General features: G+C 37.5%; 2 protein-coding genes across 4 annotated transcripts in view; one reads left to right on the top strand and one right to left on the bottom strand.

Annotated features, from left to right (window-relative positions):
• Positions 1-729, top strand: part of MTREX (Mtr4 exosome RNA helicase) — a 54,807-nt gene extending 54,078 nt beyond the window's left edge. For both annotated transcript variants that reach the window (XM_072416434.1, XM_072416435.1), the window contains exon 27: positions 423-729. In XM_072416434.1, the coding sequence (XP_072272535.1) occupies positions 423-475 (53 nt within the window). In that variant the 3' untranslated portion in view covers positions 476-729. The remainder of the gene's footprint in view (positions 1-422) is intronic.
• The window catches only part of PLPP1 (phospholipid phosphatase 1), a 72,664-nt gene continuing 53,078 nt past the window's right edge, over positions 586-20,171 (bottom strand). For both annotated transcript variants that reach the window (XM_072416437.1, XM_072416438.1), the window contains exons 4-6: positions 5,787-5,844; positions 2,319-2,495; positions 586-1,437 (exon numbers count right to left, since the gene is read on the bottom strand). In XM_072416437.1, the coding sequence (XP_072272538.1) occupies positions 1,309-1,437; positions 2,319-2,495; positions 5,787-5,844 (364 nt within the window). In that variant the 3' untranslated portion in view covers positions 586-1,308. The remainder of the gene's footprint in view (positions 1,438-2,318; positions 2,496-5,786; positions 5,845-20,171) is intronic.

Raw genomic sequence — 20,171 nt, 5'->3', positions numbered from 1 at the left:
ATTAAATGTAGACACCTTATAGCTTGTGTCTGATCATCTTAAATGTTGAACTACAGCAATGGCTCACTCTTGCAAAGTTATACCGGCTCCTCTCCTGTACTGGGAACAGTGTCATAGTTATCTACATACTTGTTTCAGGTATGTGACTACCTACTGATACAAAAAGATCAGCTTTACATCCAGGCAAAAAATGGTTGTTTCCAACTCTCAATATAGCTGCATTTTAGGTGGAGATCATGGTAGTCTTGGTGTAGAGGGTGTGGTGCAATGGCAGCCTCTGGGGGGAAAAATGCTAATTTTTTTAAATTAGCCTATAGGATCAACAGAAGAGTATTGGAAAGTTAATTATCAAATATATTAATTATATATTTCATCAATTTGACTAAAGGTGAATTTTAAACATGTTTTTTTTTCTCTTACAGGTATTACCAAAATCAAGAGGGATATTGTATTTGCTGCCAGCTTGTATTTGTAAAGGAAGATGGATTTAAACTTTTGGATCTGATTAATTTTATTTTAAAGTATTTTGAGTCTCCTGTGTCATTTCTGTCTTTATGTGCTCTTGAGACAAATGCAACTGAAGACTTATCTTTGATATAAACCTTTTTAATGTTTTGGTGTTACAGATTTGCAGAACCAAGCAATGTTCGTGCATAGCAATATTACATAAATGTTTGTACATACCATTACCACACTATTTTAATAAAAAAATGTACAATTTGAATACCACATTGTGTCTCTATATAAATTGATAAAAGCATGAAACAATTTTATTTAAAATTTTGAAGCTATAACATATACATACATAAAAAGGTGTTCTTAATAACTATATACAAAGTGGGCATCTGACAGGTATAGCAGCAGCAAGTCCATACATAGCACGAGTGCCCCATACACGGTGTAGGGGAGCCATTATGCATGCTGAGCAGATATTTGAGAACCTGTAGTATGTTCCTTTGCTAGTCCCCAATGGAGGCATGTTCTTGCCAATGCCTATTTAGCTTGCACAATGGCTACCAGCACCATGTATAGGTAACACTTGCATATTAGCTTAAGTGCTAGAGTGTCATGCAGGGTGTCAGGGACTCCAGCACTAAGGCAAAGGACTAACCTACACGGGCAGATTACTCTCATGCCACCGAGCCATTAAAGCCCTTGCTGGCAAACTGGGGTAATGTGCCTGCCAACTACTAGGATTAAATCGCTCAGCATGAAATTAAAACTGCTTGTGTTGCTTAGCCCTATAAAGAGAGAGAGAATTCTTGTCAATGCTTTGTGGTGAAAGCAGAAAACGGGCAAAAGTGGCTTTCATGGCTGGTGGCCGCTTCCATAGTGGTTCCCGTTGGTTGAAGTCTCATGCAGTGTGGTGTGTGAATCCTCCTCTTTTGGATTAAAGCTGTTCCTTTTGTCTTTGAAAAAATCTGACACATATACAACCTGTAAAATACAAGACAAAATGTTAAAGAAAATCTGCTGTCATTGTATGTTATGACCTAATACATTCTCACAGGAAGCAATACATCGGGCAACTGAATCAGGAATGTTCATGGCCTCCTCGTGGAACTGTAAAGCACCATTTATGCAGCACTACAGAACCTGCATATGTAGTACTCAAATATGGCTGCCTCAGCAGGACTAAAGACAGAACCTGCATATGTAGTACTCAAATATGGCTGAGTACACAGTAATAAATTATCGGGTATCTACATGCCTTTATCAGTGCAGCCAAAGATTTTTGACTATTCTAAATGGACAAAAAGTGGGCTTAATTGTGGCCAGACTGAATTATGGTTGAAAAACCAAAATACTTTTTCCCCAAGAATGGGAAATTCACCTGTTGAAACTTATAGAAATATAAAATAATAATACTAGTTACTGCTGAATTGGGACAAATGTGTATGAGTTACATAGGCGGCCCATTAAAGAGTCACTTCAAAACAGGGTCCTCCTATGATATAGTGTAGCCAGAGCATGCTGGGAATTTGTATTGGAAAGCCCAGGACTTCGCCAGGTAAGTGTCCCTGGGTTCAATTCAGGGAGTGTGTTTACCAAAATTTGGCAATGCAGGTCACAATACAGAATATCTTAATAGCACAAATTATAAAAAAGTCTGGCTCTGTTGCCTTGCCTACATCCTGGCAATACCTTAAAGCACAAACATGTAGTTTTGGGTATGATTTTAATGTACCATTGTAAGTAAAGGTGGGTTGTAAAAAAATTAGGGAAGCTGGATGTGTTTTTACACAGGGATGTGTGTAAGACTTGCTTACAAATTACCAGGTAGCAGCACAAGACTCTATAATGGTGGATATACTTACAATAAGAACTGCCACAATGGCTCCCTGGATGAGGCCAACGAGGACGTCGCTCCAATGATGCTTATAGTCAGAGACTCTGGAAAGACCAACATAGATGGACACAGCGACAAGTCCAAACTGAATGGTGGGACGGAGAAGCCTGGCCCAATCTCCTCTCATACGGGACTGGAGATACAGCTGTAAGAGACGCAAAATAAGGCAAATGTGTTTAACGGTATATCAGTTTACACAATTACACATCATAAATAGTTTTGCATTAATTGAATCTGAAGTCCTGCATGAATGTAACATTTTTATCTGATCCCTATACACCCACACACAGGTCCTGTCATACAGATCCAACCACTTGTCATTTCTGAGTCACTAACCTAGAGCAGGTATGCAAATTGGGAGATCTGATTTCACCTGTACTTTTATTTCTCCAGGACATAGACTCAATGACTGACATCACAGTCAGCTGAGTAATAAGTATTGCAAAAGGTCAACAATTGCAGCACAGGTTTTCAGAAAATCCAAATTGAGTACCTACCTAAAGAATCCTTTTCTATGCTATTCAGTAAGGTAGGTCTTTGAATTGTTTTTTTTCCAGTAACCATGTAGTGCAATTAGAAAATTGGCCAGTGTTGGCAATGTTCTGTTTATTATAAAATGGAGTGTACAGTAAACAGTAGGATGATGCTAATCTGTTATCCTTATAATGAAAACACTTTATTACAGAATCATTTACTTGGTATTTTTTTTCAAGCTCTTAAAAGCATTGAGCAGTTTTTTGGCAGCAAAATCTTCGGCTTTGTGTGCAGCAGTGTGATCGTGAAGCTTTGGGTTTAGCCCCACCAGGCAAGGAATAAGCAGTAAATTTAATAATTAAGTTCCATGATGTAGCATATAGTGGAATCTCACAGATGCCAGTAAATCTGCATTTACCATCAGTGTTCTCTCTGTCTAATAATCATGAGGTTTATAACATTAATGCCTTTATCTGCAGTGCCATGAGTTCCAAATGCTTACAAGCGTTCTGTGCCACATATGAAAATCAACTGACCATTGCGACTCCCCATAGTCAGAAGGCGGTAAAACAAGCAGCCACATTCTGATTGTTCTCTGAACTGCAAACCTTCATGGTACTCAAACTTGCTGCATTGACTGACCAAGAGTATACATACCAGGAGCATGCAAAACTTATACGCCATTTGAGGAAAGCACCAACGAGCACCCACCCAAAAGGGATACAAGCAGTCATGATCCAATCAATCTCATTGCTGGGAATTTTGGGAAAGCTTGATAAATTATTTGATCACGTTTATGTGAATTGGGAGGATATCTGGGCATCATGGGTAAATGTTGTTCTCAGTCCTTATAATGGAGGAACACAAGGATTTTTTTCTTCTTTTTTTTTTTTTATAACCCAGTAGGATATCTAGCATTAGGCTACTATAGCCCATAGACATAGCAGGAACAGCAGTGCGCTTTTTTTTTTTTTTTTTTTTTTTTTTTTTGCATTGCACTTTGTGCCTTTTGTAGACCTGTAATATAAATAAAATGCCTTATTCACCCTCCTGACACACTTACATTAGCAGATGACATTGGGGAAAATATTGACCAACCTATGTGGTCAATCCATACAGCAAGTTTGAGAAATAATCATTAAATAATCAGTAAACCTCTGATCCTCTGATGTCCTCCCCATATAGTCCCAATATTTTCATCATTTGCGTTAGATGGCAATATTTTACAAGGCTAGTACACCTTGTAAGAAACCTTATTTTTAAAAACATGACAATTTTTTAATATTACAATCCTATAGCTAAAGTAAATATTCATATCCTTGTCTTAAATCTTAGGGGGTTGTTAGAACTATTTCAGACCATCAGATTTTTTTCTTTGCCCTAAACTCTATGCACAGAGTTAACGGTCTATCTATCTAATAATGTTGTCAGTGCTGGATTTGTGCTTTGTTCCCCATTTGGCCATCTCACCCATTCTTCTTCATCATTCACACTCTGCACAGTTAGGTTTATGTGACATTAGCCTATTCACAGACAACATTTAATGAGATTCACAGCTCCACTGTCACTGATGTATATAATCTGTTTCTCAGTTTGTGATAATCTGATGTTCTTCTTTTGATTAATATTCAGGTTGTTTTAAAGATTACAATACACTTTGATAAGGTACATACAGGTAAAGCTACATACACACTTCCAATTATTATCGTCGGAAAACGAACGACGAACGTTCATGCACGATATATATGAACGATCGTATAGCACCGATCCTGCACATAGAGTTAACGACACGATCGTTCGTAGATATTGTACACACAAAAGATACGATCGTTTGAGCGATAGAGGAACTATGTGCACGACAGGAAAGTGAACGGACGTTCGTTCATCACGCATGCTCTGAACATGGACGATCAACGAATGACCGTACACATGAACGATGTTCAACGATCGTCGTCCAATCCGATCCGTCGGTCCGGTCGTTCGTTTCCAGCGACTTTCCTCGTTCGTCGGCGTCGGTTACTTTTTTACGAACGATTTTTTGCCCAATCGATCGTTCGTCGTTCGATTGGAACAATAAAAATTGGAAGTGTGTACGCACCTTAACTCTCCCATATGTCTTTCAGCTGTACATACATTGGATAGACACAGACACCCTACAATCCACTAACAGACAGCAGCCAGACGCTGGTCCTATTCATTACACAGCTATGTTAAAACTTCTCCAAACATTTGTATGAGCCATCTGGCTCCCTGAACCCTTTCTCCCCCCTGTTTACATACCAATGATGTGCATGCGCGCTCACCATGGGTAGTACCATGTCCCCCCTTTTTTTTTTTTTACGACTACACCCCTGACCCCCAGCCAAAACTTTTGCAAAAAAAAAAAAAATGAAATGCACCCTGTAGGTAAGTCAATCTTGCAGGGCTTCTACAAATGTGGGATAGCATGCTCCTGATGAGCGCTGTGGTTCCTTCCACAAGCTGATGTACCACTTCTGTGTCCTGTAATGTAGTTGTCAAAAGGAAGGATCACAGCACGGGACCAGGTATTGGACAAACCCAGAAGTGTCCAATAGCAAGGGTGCTGGTAGCTCTGTGAGGAAAGTTTGGATTCACCAGAGAAGTATTCATTGTGTTCTTTCACGGGGTACCTTTTTGTTTTTTAAAGTTAGGGTAAGGAGGGAGGTTAAGTGCAGCCCGTAATAAAGTCAACTACAGCAGCTCCTATCATCTGCTAAAACTGAAAAATGTAAATATTTTCTAAGTTTTACTGTAAGTAGTAGCCACAATCATTCAAGCAAATGGCAAATGTGGCTAAAGTTTACACAAATATTCCATAGATACTGCAAGATGTTCTCCCCAGTGCCTAAATACACCACAACTCAGAATAAAGTCTGAAGAAAACTTGTAAATGTGATTTAAACAGGAGACGACATTTACTGTTTTTAAAAAATATGCTTACCGCTAGGAAGAGCATGCAGTACATGGAGAAGGAGGAGTGCCCAGAATAGAAGGACAACCTGGAAGACAGAAAGACACAACTGGTTAGTATAACATTACTAAAACACCATTATTTACCAAGTTTTCTGCTTTAAATTCTTGTTGTACCTATTATGAATAATGTTTAAATGTCTCTCACAATGAATCCTTTGGACACCCTTCTAGGTCAGAAACCTCAGATGTGCACAACAGTACAATTTTGTTTACTTTCACACATTTTTACAGCAGCTAGGAAGACAATAGCTAGAGCATGGAAATCTGTTGCGATACTGAATTTCTGAAATAATACAAAGGGTATCTCAAACTATGTTTATGGAAAAACTCACTGCTTTTTCAAGATGACAAATTAGATTTTTTCTAATTTTTTTCTACAATATGGTCTCATGGGTAAATAAATATATGCCTCCTACATTTGACACATTGTATTTTATTATAATTTGTAAAGCTTATCTGGATTTACTATTTATTTTCTCACATTTTTATTATGTTTTTTCATGTAATCTATGCATGGATTTTATTCACTGTATGTTAAACTTTTATGTTCTACAGCAGTTTGTTTAGCTATGTTTTTGGTTATATTTCTGTCATTTACTCCCCTATTTTTATTTCTGTTCCCTTTTTCCCCAGAAAATTTTCAATAAAAACTAATAAACAAAAAAAAGTTCTTGTTGTTCCTTGCCCATTGTGTACTCAGTATTGGAAAGACTGATTTTTACATTGGTGATCCGTGTGAAGGTTGCTACACATACAGGTAGTTAAAAAAGAATGGGGTCAATAGTAACTAATATAGGTGTCTGGAATTGTTCAGGAAACACCTAGCAACCTTTTGAAGAACCCTGGAACCTTTATATTAAATTGATGGGATAGAGCACACTCCGCAGAGCACAAATTGATTCCAAAACCACCAGAAGCCATTTTGGAAAGAGCTGGGTCATGCTAAAATGCTGTCAATCTTCGAGAACAGTATGATAGCCATATCTGTGTATGGATGTCCAGGAAAGGATTGTCCACAGGGACGTACAGACAAAATCTATCAAATTACATTGACAACAGTGCCAGGATTACAGGGATACACAAGCAATAGGACAGTACGGGGATCATGTACTAAGCATAAAAAAATAATTTCAGAAACCATGTAGAAGATGTGTTATAGAGAATAAAATATTACACACATTAAAACCCATTATTATCCCACTGCAAACATTCCTCAAGCTTTTTTTAATGTGCATTAGTGGTGATTGTGCACACAGACTGCCGGCCTAATCAAAGCAGGAGGTTATTTTGGGAATATCAATTTACATCTCCTCATAGATTATTTAATGAAAGCTTCCAGATCCTTACATTTCTCTCTGGTGGGATAACAACCTTCTTGTTTCTAATCATATTACACAGAAATGTGAATGCATTGTCATAGTGCAATTAGTGATTGTCTGCTGGGAATGGGCCGACATTCTTTCCAGTGATGCCAGGCACACCAACAATGGCGTTTCCATGGGAACCAGCCCCTGCATGATGCACATACAAAATGGAGGGAGCTGCCCTTCCTGTCCTGCTCATGTCCAGCCATTAATCTATCACACAGAACACTGCTCAAAGGGGAGCACACACACAGGTCTGAATGGAGGCCATTATTATTCGGAATGAAGGGCAGCCAGCCACACAGGAATCAAATTATCTACTTAGAAATCTAGCCTCTGATGTCTATCTCCATGCCATACTGAGCACTCCCCTGCAGTCTACGTTTTATAAATCTCCCTCATCACAATAAAGGCCATTCTGTACTTACTCGCGACAAGACACTTTTACCTTTATTATTATTTACTAGTATTAATATATCGCCCACTTATTACGCAGTACTTTACAAAGTCTATAGTCATGTCTCTCAGAGGGATTCACAATCTCTATCATAGGCATAAGTCACGATAGGAGTATGGGGTCAATTATGGGGAAAGTTCGGTGAGTTTTGAGGATACAGGAAGAAATTGGAGTTCTTGGAGGAAATGCACACAAGCACAGCAAACACAAACATGCATATAGTGTCCTGGTTAAAATTCGAACCTGGGACCCTATTTTGCTGTAATGGCAAGAACGCCATTATTCGCAAAGGCTGATTCTCAATTTGGTTTTGAACCCTGAATAAAAAATGCAAGCTCTTCTTATCAGTGAGCCCAGACAATTATTATTAACCTCCTGGGTTATTTCTGTCCGGATTTAAATGTCTAAAAGCGGTACATTGTTTTTCATGAAAATTTATTTTACAGTATAAGTATAATAAAGTTTGAAACACAAAATCACGTCAAAATAATAAAGAATCAAAATAATGAAAGAAAATTAAAAAAAATAATAAATAAATATTATACTCATACTATTATATTAAACTGTAAAATACATTTTATTTAAAGACTGGTGCTGTACTGGTTTTAGATATGTAAATCTACTATTTTGCATTCAATACAAATATTTTGCAATAATTTAAAATTCCTGCTGCTCCCTGGGAACTCCTGGGTGACTCATCAGATGCAGAGGACGCCGGCCAGAGGATGCGAGAGGACGGGGATTGCGAAGAAGAGCGCCGGCGGACCAGATAATGTACTATTTATTATTGTTTTTCTATCCCAAGTGTGGGTCGGGGTTACCGCTTTCAGCGAGTCACACTGGGGGTTACCGCTGGGGAGGTTGGATTAAACAAGGTTTATCTAGCGCCGACATATTATGCAGTGCTGTACATTAGTGACACAGTGACACAGGAGGAAGAGAGGACCCTTCCCCAAAGAGCTTACAATCTAGGAGCCAATAAACACGAAGCCAAAACAGAAGGCAGCAATGAGGCTGAACAACATCCTGGACACCTACAGGAAGTAGCCACATTGCCAGGGGCCAAAGTAATTTGTAATTGAGTACTAGTTTTCAATCACTGATTTTATTTGAGGAGGGTGGTGTGGTCCCACATAAATCAACCTCACATTTATTTATTTATTTTGCAAGGTCCATCCTTCTCCAGTGATTCAATAACTCAATTAATCCAAATTTTCTTTTCGTCACTGCCTGTTATCCGCTTTCCTGATCGCACATTTTGCCAGTTCTTAGCACTGCCATCCTTGATGAACCAGTTCAGTTCCTCAGTACATTCTGCATTTGCAATTAATTCCTCAGTCACTGTCACAGCTGTACAATGTCTTCCATTCTGACATGTAGTGCCAGCTGCTGTAAGAAAGCTTCTCAGAGCCACTGCCAACGTTTACAGCATTGGATCCTATGCAACATTAACCCACTACTGAAGCAGCGTAATCTATCTCGAATTCACAGAGGTCAGCACCATGGAAGAGTTCACACAAACCATATACCAATTATGGATATGACAATAGATCCCTACAGCAGATGACCATTACAAATACATATGTCACACATACATATGTCATGGGGTGTTGAGCCCCTGTAATTAAGAAGCATTGATGAGATGAGTTTATGATATTAAGAGAAACACAAATCAACACATATTACTATCTAAATATGAAAGCACATAAAAGTACCTCTGTGCAACTAAAAGTTACCCTCTCATACACACTAAAAAAAAAAAAAAGACTACAGAAAGAAGAAATCTGACTGCTAGCGGTTACCATTCTTTTCACGTACAAACACTGTACACAAACTTTACAATCATTAGGAATACCATGAGTTTAATTTCCAAAAATGTTTAAAACAAAAAAAAAATGGAAACCAACAATGTCCCAGCTGTTTACTTTTCTCCATGACCTAACATAGAAAAGTTAATGTAAACTGATCTATATTACAGTCATCATAGATCTTCCAGAAGAAAAAATCGTCTGCTCTCAGGAAACAGTTACGAGCATACAACCTGCACATGCTAGATAATAAAACTGAGCTAATAACGCTCATTACTCCATAGTGTTATTTACAGCAATAACAGGCAAAAAGACCACAAATAAAAGTCACATGGCTGAAAATGACAAACCATTTATGTAAGTAACATATATTGTCGCTTAGCGATATCAGCGTATTTATTATTCCACATAAGGCTAGGGTACAAAACAGTACAATAATCCAAAGGGCAATGAGCAGCAAGTAAATAGTCTGTTTTCCTGCACATTACAGTGACTGCAGCTTCTTTCACAATTCTCAGTTCATGGCAGGACAAGGCAGTTACAATGGGAAGCTGCTCTTTTTGCTCCATAAAAGTTTATCAGTTTGTTTAATAGAAAATGTGGAATTTGTTGCATGATTCTCCTAGATTAGGAAATAAAAAAAATGAAAAGCATATGTTTTATGTGGAGATTTAATGTATGTATACAGTAAAAAACGTGCAGTCATGTGATCGTCGCTCTCCCTGTTTTTTTGTTTTTTTACCATTGATATGCCTATTTTTGTTTCTCTTGCAATCATTTTTATATGAACTGGTACAAGAACCAGGTAGCAAACTACAATCGTGCCTGCCCTTTCTGGGTTGTATCTATTGCTGTAAGTAAAAGCAGGTTTCCCTTTAGCTCTTTAATTATTTCCTGCTGTTAGCTACATTGTATTGACTAACAATTGAAAGCTATTTTAAATGTTTCCAGTCTGGGAATAATGAAGTTCTCATGGCACAATGCTTTGTCCACCCAAATTACATTGTACAGCTAGCCCAGGGGAGGTCTATATGAAGGTTGGCCATCAATTGCCAATACTGAAAGGGGTAAAAGAAATCAAGACAAACAGGCAATGTGTAAGGCTTGACAAGTGTTGCAAGCTTTTTGTGCACTGTTGGCAATAGTTAACCTTGTGAGTCATTACAGGAAAGTGCATTCATAAATGCTCAATGTCATGTGCAAAGACAGTTACAACATGCGGGGAGATCTTTGAAACAGAAGATGGATTGGGCAGCTTCATGCAGTTACTCCAATATAGCAGCAGACCTAGATGACAACCTCTGACCCCCAATATAGAAAGGGAGTCTTCCGCTGTGTGTGTATATAATCACAAATCACTAATAAAGTGTATGTAAAGCAAGTTTTTTATTTGGAAGTGACACATTTCCAGCCATTTTTTTCCTTTTATCTCTATTTCCCATCATTGAAATTTCCCTACAATTGCTGTCCCAAAAAAGTACAGAAAGCGACTTCCCCAAATAACACGCGGTGACATGCTTGTGATAGAATATAAGCATTCAAGTGGTTTAAATAGTTAACCACCTAAATAATTTGCATTGTATGATGGTCAGCATTCTGCCCAAATATTGATTGGACATTGAATTGTTTGGATGATTTGTGATTCATGAGGACACAATTGGGATAAATGTAGTTTTAAACCTTCCTCTGAAATATTAGGAAATGACTTTGGAGGATCATTGCCTCCGTGTACGCTTATCTTTATCACATGTATTCACAAATCCTGCAAACTGGTATCATTCCAGAACACATTGCAGCTTTAGGGCTGATATATTTAATTAAAACGTTACACCATGCTAACATTTCGTCAGTTTAGAAGTGATGCAGATCCCAGGGAGCAAAGATCTGTCTTGGGTTATGGTAGGAAAATAAGAAGCCCCAAAGCTTTGATCTTTCATTAAGCCATCACAGATTGTTTTCACAATGTTCCTTCAAGTCCAATCATGTATAATAAAATGACAAGAAAAGAAAAGCTGCTGAAAAAGCTCCTTTTATCTGGCTGAACGCTAATTCAACATACCACGTTTATAACCCAGCTTTCATTTCACACAACCAACAAACAAAATTTCCAAAGGGAAAAAAAAAAAGTTGTAAAAAGACCAACTCCAAGCAAGATGTAAAATCAACGAGTGATCTGTTAATGCATTCCAGGAACCACTGAATAACGGTTATGGTGACTCAAATGTACACAATGGTAATAGGAGAAAACACTATGTACAACCATAATACAGTCTTGCTACACATGTTGTATCTGTTGCTATATGAAGAAGGAATCACACTTACTAACAGGTAAACTACACAATCATGAATGATAAAATGCAGCTATCTACATACTACCCAAACATTTATTTAAATTATTAACAAAGCAAATTAAAATAAAACAGCAACCAAATTCCTCTGAATATCTAAGTCAGATCAATAAAAGTTTAATTTGGCTTATTGGCTGCTACGAGTAAATGTATCATTACTGCAAAAAAAAAAAAAAAAAAATGATTCAGACAAATATAGGGTATAAATGTGTAAAATACAACAAATAACTTTGTTTGATCCCTTTACAGCTGTTAAATATACCAAGGAAATTAAAAAAGGACAAAAATAAAAGCATCAATTACATCGGAGGATTGGTAAAATGCAATATATTCAATGTTGGTTAAATTGATGCATGTTTAACCAACATATTTAGGTATATGGAATAGGAGCTAAAGCCCCATAGTACAAAACAAGCTGGGATCAGACAGCTAAATCCTCCCTGCCAGACAAGGATCGTCATTAACAATTTATTTCAGAAGCCAACAAACACACAGCTGTCACCTATCTGCAGGTGATCCGAAAACATGAGATGTGCCACAGCAAGCTGACGCCTTTCACTGAATAACACAAAACAAGTTTTTAAAAAGCTGATTATTCGGTTTTGCTGTTTTCATGCCTTATCAGTGTTGTCACACATTCTACTTGTCTCCCCAATTTTCCTGTGTGGAAAATGGCTGATGTGAGTTTAGAATCTCCAGGGACTCAGGAAAAGGGGCAAAAAAACACAGAATATAATAAGAAGACGTCAGTGTCCAGTGATGAGTCATTTCCCCTCCGCGGCTCCATTAGACTAGTCTGCCATTATTATGGCATGATCCTGCAGATCCCAGGGAAGGATAATATGGCCAAATTCAGTTGTCCGGTGCTCTGGTTGATACTGCATATGCAATAGGGGGCATTGGGTACAATATAACCCTTTCACACGAAGATGGCAAAAAAGGGACCACACAGGCCAAAAGGTGGTTTTTCGGCTGTAAATGTTAACAGGTTATTCTTGCTTTTTTTGGCAGGAGTTCTGCCTAATCTAACCTTTCACAAAATACACAGCTAACATAAGTGGATGCGTTTTCAAAACAGCTATACAACTAGTAATAGCCAACACATTTCTCTCAATACAGGTTTCCTATAGAAATTCTAAATTTAAACAGACTTGCAAGACCATGCTGATAAATTGCCTATTCATGTGTATGGTATGACTTAGTCTTTACACATTAAATTTAAACCCATGAACATTGTTAGAAGGAAAACTGTATTTCAGAAAAATGTCACCACATTTTACTGTACCTTTCATCTTAAAAGATTTCAACAAATGAATGCAGGATAAGAGAAAGCTGGAAATAAAAATAATAACTAGTTATCAAGTGTGCCTGCTATGGACTTATTTGTTCCATGGAATGCCTGGAAAACACTCATGAGGCCACAGATATGGTGGAAAATCTCAAGAGAAACTGTACAGAGAAATACAGCTTATATTAGCGGCTCTTGGCAAGGCTTCTTACACTCAATATTTGGAAGGTCTGAGGTGCTGGCCTCTCCTCCGAGACATGAGACTGTGGGCCTGATTTATTAAGGCTCTCCAAGGCTGGAGAGAATACACTTTCATCAGTGAAGCTAGATGATCCAGCAAACCAAGAATGAATCTGGTTTAGGATTCTAAACATTTGCTAGCGAATAGCAAATTACTCTACAGAAATCCATGCCAGGTTTGCTGGATCACCCAACTTCGCGGATTATAGTGTATTCTCTCTAACCTTGGAGAGCTTTAAAAATTCAGGGCCTTTATCTCACTTGTCTTAGCCCTGGGTAGGGAATAATGGACACTTACAAATTGGGTTGGTCTGTGCAACTGTTTTCAAACTTCAACAACCTTGGCTATAAGCAAACCAAGTATCCCCTCCTAATGGCCCCAATTTATTAAAGCTCTCTAAGGCTGGAGAGAATACACTTTCATCGGTGAAGCTGGGTGATACAGCAAACCTGGAATGGACCTAAGTCCAGGATTGAAAACATTTGCTTACAAATAGCTAGTGACTTTAGGGAGTCCATTCCAGGTTTCCTGTATCACCCGCTTCACTGATGAATGTGTATTCTATCCAGCCTTGGAGAGATTTAATAAATCAGGTTCATTGTGTGAGACTTCCCTCACCTCCTAGATTGTAAGCTCCTCTAGTTAGGGTCCCTGGGGAATTCCTGCTAAAACTAAGTTTTTAGAGTTCAAAAGGAAAAAAAAAGTATCTCACATTGGTGGACAGTGGAAACAATCCACTCTTGCAGTTGTGGATAGAATGGCAACCCTATAGACAGCTCAAAAGAACGTTGGTGTCATCACCTGGCCCTTTACTATGGCTTTGGGCAACAAAAACATCAAATATGAGGTCAATTAACCACAGTTTAAGGAATCCCTATGGAGGAACCCTGGCAAAAACTACTTTGTCACGAGCAGTTCACACACTTTAAGACAAGTATAGGTAACAATCACCTAGATTGTAAGCTCTTCGGGGCAGGGTCCTCTTCACCTCCTGTGTCACTGTCTGTATCTGTCTGTCATTTGCAACCTGTATTTAATGTACAACGTTGCATAATATGTTGGCACTATATAAATCCTGTTTAATAATAATAACAATTGCGCAGTCATGGCCCTCCTGGCCTATCCGGTATGTGTTTTTGTCTACCAAGTGCCAATATGACTGATATGACTGGCCTATTTATTGCAAAACACATGTCCTAGACACTGGCTCCTCCTGGATTGCATTATCTCTCAGCATCTGATATAGATTAAACCATTTACATTTACCATCATCAACCCCCATTCCAAGTATAAAAAACAACTGAATGTAGTTTGTGCAATACTTCTGCTAGATTTTCCTTTGTATTTCCCTGGAAAAAAACACATGAGGAAGCACATATTTATTTTTAAAGGAATGTACCGACAAAATATGAAATACAATATTACCATAAACCGAGCTGCACGTTGCTGGATAGTGAGCAGAAGTTTCAGGAGTTTATCTATCCTGTTTGCTATCACTCATGGCCCGCATTTCCTGTTAGCCCTCACGCAATGATGCACAGGGAATCAGGAAAGACTGTGGGAGCATACAGACCAACATTTAGCATATGAAGAACAGGATAGCTTTCTGTCAACCCTTTAAATAGATCCTGCCAAAGACCTAATACAGCAGCCATAACCGTCAGGAGTACACAGAGCCTATTCCACAAGTAGGGGGTCAACTCTGCTATTCAGGAGCAGTCCAGCATTGTTGCCACCCCATCACAAAAAGCTTAGGTGGACTTTGCTGGCAGAATCGACAAGTATCTGTAAATTTTTTAGGGATTTTAGGAGAAAACAGCGTGTGGAGATAAACTCAGGCAGGCAATGTAGATTTTTTCCATAATACCCGGAGATCTTCAAAAAGATCATATGGTTTTAGTCTGCCGTCTCTTCCCTCTTTCTTATGTTCCAGTAAGGATGCCAACCTTACTTGGTGGCCCATAATAAAAGAGCAATGAGAGCATGCCGGCTCATGTCGCTGTTTGAATCCTAAATAAATCTAATGTTCAAGAAGAAGACGCTTGGGAGATGCTCCCAAGAAAGACCCACTGACATTTGTTAATTTAATTTAATCTCCTTGTTAATAGATTTTATCAACACTAATTAACAAGTATAACAGGTTGTTTGCAGTGGTTAAACAGCAACAATGTTCCATATAATATGTTTTTATATTGTTTTGAAATATTTTAATAAACATTTACTGTAATTAAATCATAAAAATGTTTCCAAGCGAGTTTGTTTTTCTTTAATAATTCTCAGTATGCATGTTTTAGTTCCAAGACACTTCGGCACTGATAGTACTACTGGCCAATTTACTGCCCTGGATTCTCATCCAGTAAAATAAAATGCAGATTAGGAGCCAAACCTGACGTGATCCAGATTAATTGTAAACAGACTTTCTCTCTCAAATCTCTGTGAGCAAAAGATTGCGTAAATTACAGTTAAGCATTTGTCACACTTGGATTGGGGGTTGAGGAGAATAAAAGTGGATGATTTAATCTAGTTCAGATGCTGTGCTCAGTAATAACGCAATCCGGGGAAAAAGGGAAAGCTCTACAGCAATGGTGCCGAAGGCTCTCGGAGTACAAGCAAAAGGGGAATTTTGTAAAAAACATAGGATCATTGCATTGCAAGACTGTTCAGTGTGGGCATAATCACAAAATCATGTGATTTGAAAAATTCCAATGCACATGTTTATTTTAGAATAACCTTAGAAATAATGTTTATGTTATCTCTTCCTTATCAAAAATAGGAAGCTGGTTTATCATACGGATACACAAAATATACATTGTTTTCTAGTTTTTTTTAGTTCCCATCATGGTAAGAGGAAACTCATGGTTTCATGTGATTGCCACCAGAGGACTTTTTGGTTCCACCTTAACAAAACTCGCCCATACCTTATGGAAGATCCAGACTGAATTATAAAATCTTATAAAAGTTTCAGTATGTTAAAGCTGTACTCTAGACTGATATAAAATACAAAGAATAATGCAGTTGTGTATTCAGAAATATATAATTTTATTGGGCATGGTGTTATTTTTGCAAGTTGTGTTGGTACCTGCACCAAGCAGGTTAACATTAGTGCAAAGTACTTAGGAGGCCTTGGTACCAGCAAAAAGTAAAAAGCACAGTGTTAATCATAATATCTGCAAAACATGCACCTATACTAATTAGGTCCACATGAATCTCTATAATCAATAACTGTTTATCCTCTTACCAGCCTAATTGATAATAACTTTAGGACAGGTCTTTGAAATTATATCAGAATCTTGGGTGTATGATATGGTATTCCCATGGGACTTCTTAAAAGAAAAAAAAAAGGACCTCACACAGCAATAGCAATCTTATCAGTAATAAATAGCTGTTAATAATAAACCATGATCATTTTTACAACAAAGTATATTTCAAAAGGTCAAACCTGGGTGTGTGGATGCAAGACGATTATGACTTATCTAGTCGATATGTTCACATGACATGTTTTTTTCTACTATGCAAATAGAAACAAAAATAGTAACAAATAATATGCTAAATCTTTTAGTGAAAAGGATAAAAAAAAAAAAAATAAAAAACAATGTTTTACATACAGTGTAACAGATCTCTTCCTTATTGTGTACAGTCAAAAATGTTTTATTATGTTCTAAATATGTCCTCCAAGTTCACTATAAAACGTTTTTTTTTTTTTTAATTTTGTGCGTTTAAAGCAAACCTACACTTACATGTTTAAGTGTAGTCCATGGTGCATTATCACAAAGGAAAAATCTGTGCTAACGGGTTCATATGAAGAATAAACACAAGTTTTTATACATGAGAGCTATGGTCAGTTCTTTTTGGCCCAGACATTCTATGGTCAGTATGAGATTCCCTGTGTCTTTTTCTTTCATAGACATGTTGTTGATATAGAGAGGGCTATTGAAATAATATAGTTTATGAGTAAACTGACCAATAAATCCCTTTAAACTCAGTGACCTGTGTATAACCACAGTAGTCCGAGGCATACAGATGAGGTATAAACATGTTATGTGAGATAGTGTCTTGTGGTAGACCACAAGGCTAGCGTGAAGCTCCACACCAACCCAGCACCTCTGTAGGTTTTCTAAAGAATATTACTGCAGTTTTGGAATGCATGAAATTTTAACTTTTTCATATTGGTACTAAGTTAATTTGGATATATACCCAGCACAAATGACAACAAGCAAAGGATTCACCATGGAGATCACATATTGGGCAACTGCTTCAGGTTTGCAAATTATTTTTTGGTAAAAAAGGGACCATTCTATATAGAAGACCAAGCTGCAATCACTTCACAAGAAGTATTAAACATGTAACAAGAGAAATTTCAATGTGAATCCCAAACCACAAAAAGTACAGTCATCAGCTATATCAACGTGCAACCTAAACCGCTAAAGTTTAGTACAGTCAACATTTGCCAGGTAAACAGGCACCAGACTTTCCTGTTCTCCAAGTCCCTGTGGTTATCATCCACCTGGATTCCTAGAACTCTCTGTCCTTACGACTCCATTTTAAAAGACTAGAAGAAAAAAGAAATACCAGCTGACCGGTAATTTTTTGGTATAATATCGTCTGAGCCACTGAACCGGAAGAAGTATAGTAATAAGGAAATGTCTCTCCTTTTTTAATTTTATTTGCTGCATGTTTGTTTCAAAAATATAAATCAGATGCAATAAAGCCATAGAAGTAGAAGAAAATGCAAGCAAATGCAGCTCCACTATTTTACTAGGTGTGCTAAAGAAACTTTCACATGCAAAGTATACTAGATAGCAAAATTAATTCACTTGATTTCTGGAGCTATCTGCATCTTTGAGAAGTTACTCCAAAACAAAGGTTTATCTAAAAGTCACGAGTTGTTTTTGAGGAAGTAAATCTTAATGATACCTCGATGTCTGGCACATAAGTGACAAATCTGAAATTACAAGAATTATGTTCGTTGCAAGTTTATATTTATTATGTAATTTCTTGGCTTGCAGCAGCAATTGTCCTGTTGTTTGGGATGTTCCAACACTAAATGGAAAAGTTGTTCCTGAGGGGTTATGCAATCCATGTATCCATTTATATACACATAATATTTAAAAAAGAGCCCACTGAAGCCCAACTGAGGTTAAAAAAACAGATGTGCAATCAGAAAGATATCCGCTAACAACCTCAATTTCCATAGTTTTACCTTTAATGTTCCATTATACGGGGTCTAAACATTACTGTGCAGATCAATAGGCACCTGAATAGAACAAGTGCACTCAATCAGAACATAATACCAGCCCTGGTCTAATACACTCAACCCTTCACAGGGAAACAAGTCTGTTTGAGGACATGGGGTGGGACCAATATGCCACTTTGCCAGCGTAAAGCACTGGACAGAAGTACAGGATGCAGCCATTTCCCGAAACTAAATTTTGCTTGGTAAATCCCAGCATAAACCTGTCATTCTTTGTAACATTTGGTGTTACAAGACCATAAAGAGGTAAAAGGGTATGAGACTTTAACTAGACATTTTTATAGTTACAAAACAGACCTTTTTGTTTTTTTCTACAGCAGTCCAAAAGAAGAATAATGCCATTTGTCAAGGTGGCATTAAGCAAAACTCATTCTTCTACATAAAAGGTCCTCATTTGGCACATTGGATTCAATGATAAAAAATGTATAAGTAAACATTAATTCACACAATTCCTGAAAAGATCTAATGTGAAAAATGTGTATAAGTTGAGTATAAAATAAATTATAAATAGATCCCAAAGAACTCTAAAAAGGATCCTTTTCTTACAGATGTTTCTTTGTACTTTTACTTTGGAAGCAGAGATTTTATTTTAGAGAAAACACACTAAGTTCCTCTTGCAGACACACCTGACACACTGGCATTGCCTCATGACCTTTTCGCCACCTATGATTAGAAAAAGTTCAGACGTAAAAAAAAAAAAAAATACATATATTGTGATTTCAGTTGTAGTCATCTGGCATTCAGGAAAGCTCAGTAACGGTTATAAACAAATGCGTTCCATTTGAAAAGTCACTATTACTCATAGGCCTGTTAGTCATGGTGGTGCCAGCAGCTCATTCCAGGATGGTATGTGCCAAGAGTAAAAGAAAAAACAAGCTTAAAAGGCAAATCCACTTATATCAAATGTTAAGTACTTAGGGAGATGTCATTGGTTTGTAAGGCCAAGTAGTTTCTTGTATCTGCTGGGCCATGCAAGAGTGAGATATCTGCAACTTATCCAACATTCCACCCTAATGGCTGATCACTGGTTGGGTTCATTATTACTATTGGCTTATATGTCCCTGATTTACCAATGCAGACCCTGCAGAAGCAGCCAGATTCCCAACTATCTGCCCATCAACATAAAGTATTAATTATTACTGAATTTTCAGTTTTAAGCAGATTATGGAACTTTCGATTGGTGACTAATTTTTATAAAAGAATTTAATAATTCCTTGGCTATAATGCTCCACCTGTGGTTTCATTATTTAGCAAGTCATTGGACTCAGAAGGAACATAGAGGCAACTGAAGTCCAGATCTGCATATTTGTCAGTGACTCACTAAGCAAAATCCAAAGGATAAGGGACCATTCACACCGGTCAGGTCTGTTACGGTGTATTTAATGCATCAAATCAAGCTTTATTTATGTGTAATTTAAAGGGACATAATCGTTTAAACACACCACAAGTAAAAAAATAAAATAATAATCAGCCCTACAGTTTAGTCCATTGCAACAAATAGTAATGTTACTACAGTATATTGCAACTGCAAAAAATCTTTATGACAACAGACATTTAAAGTAGGTATATTACTTCCACAACACACAGGATTTGCTC

Source organism: Pyxicephalus adspersus, chromosome 6 (assembly GCF_032062135.1).
Source record: "Pyxicephalus adspersus chromosome 6, UCB_Pads_2.0, whole genome shotgun sequence".
Taxonomy (NCBI): domain Eukaryota; kingdom Metazoa; phylum Chordata; class Amphibia; order Anura; family Pyxicephalidae; genus Pyxicephalus; species Pyxicephalus adspersus.
Note: the sequence above shows the minus strand (reverse complement) of the source record. Positions and strands in the feature narration are given on the sequence as shown.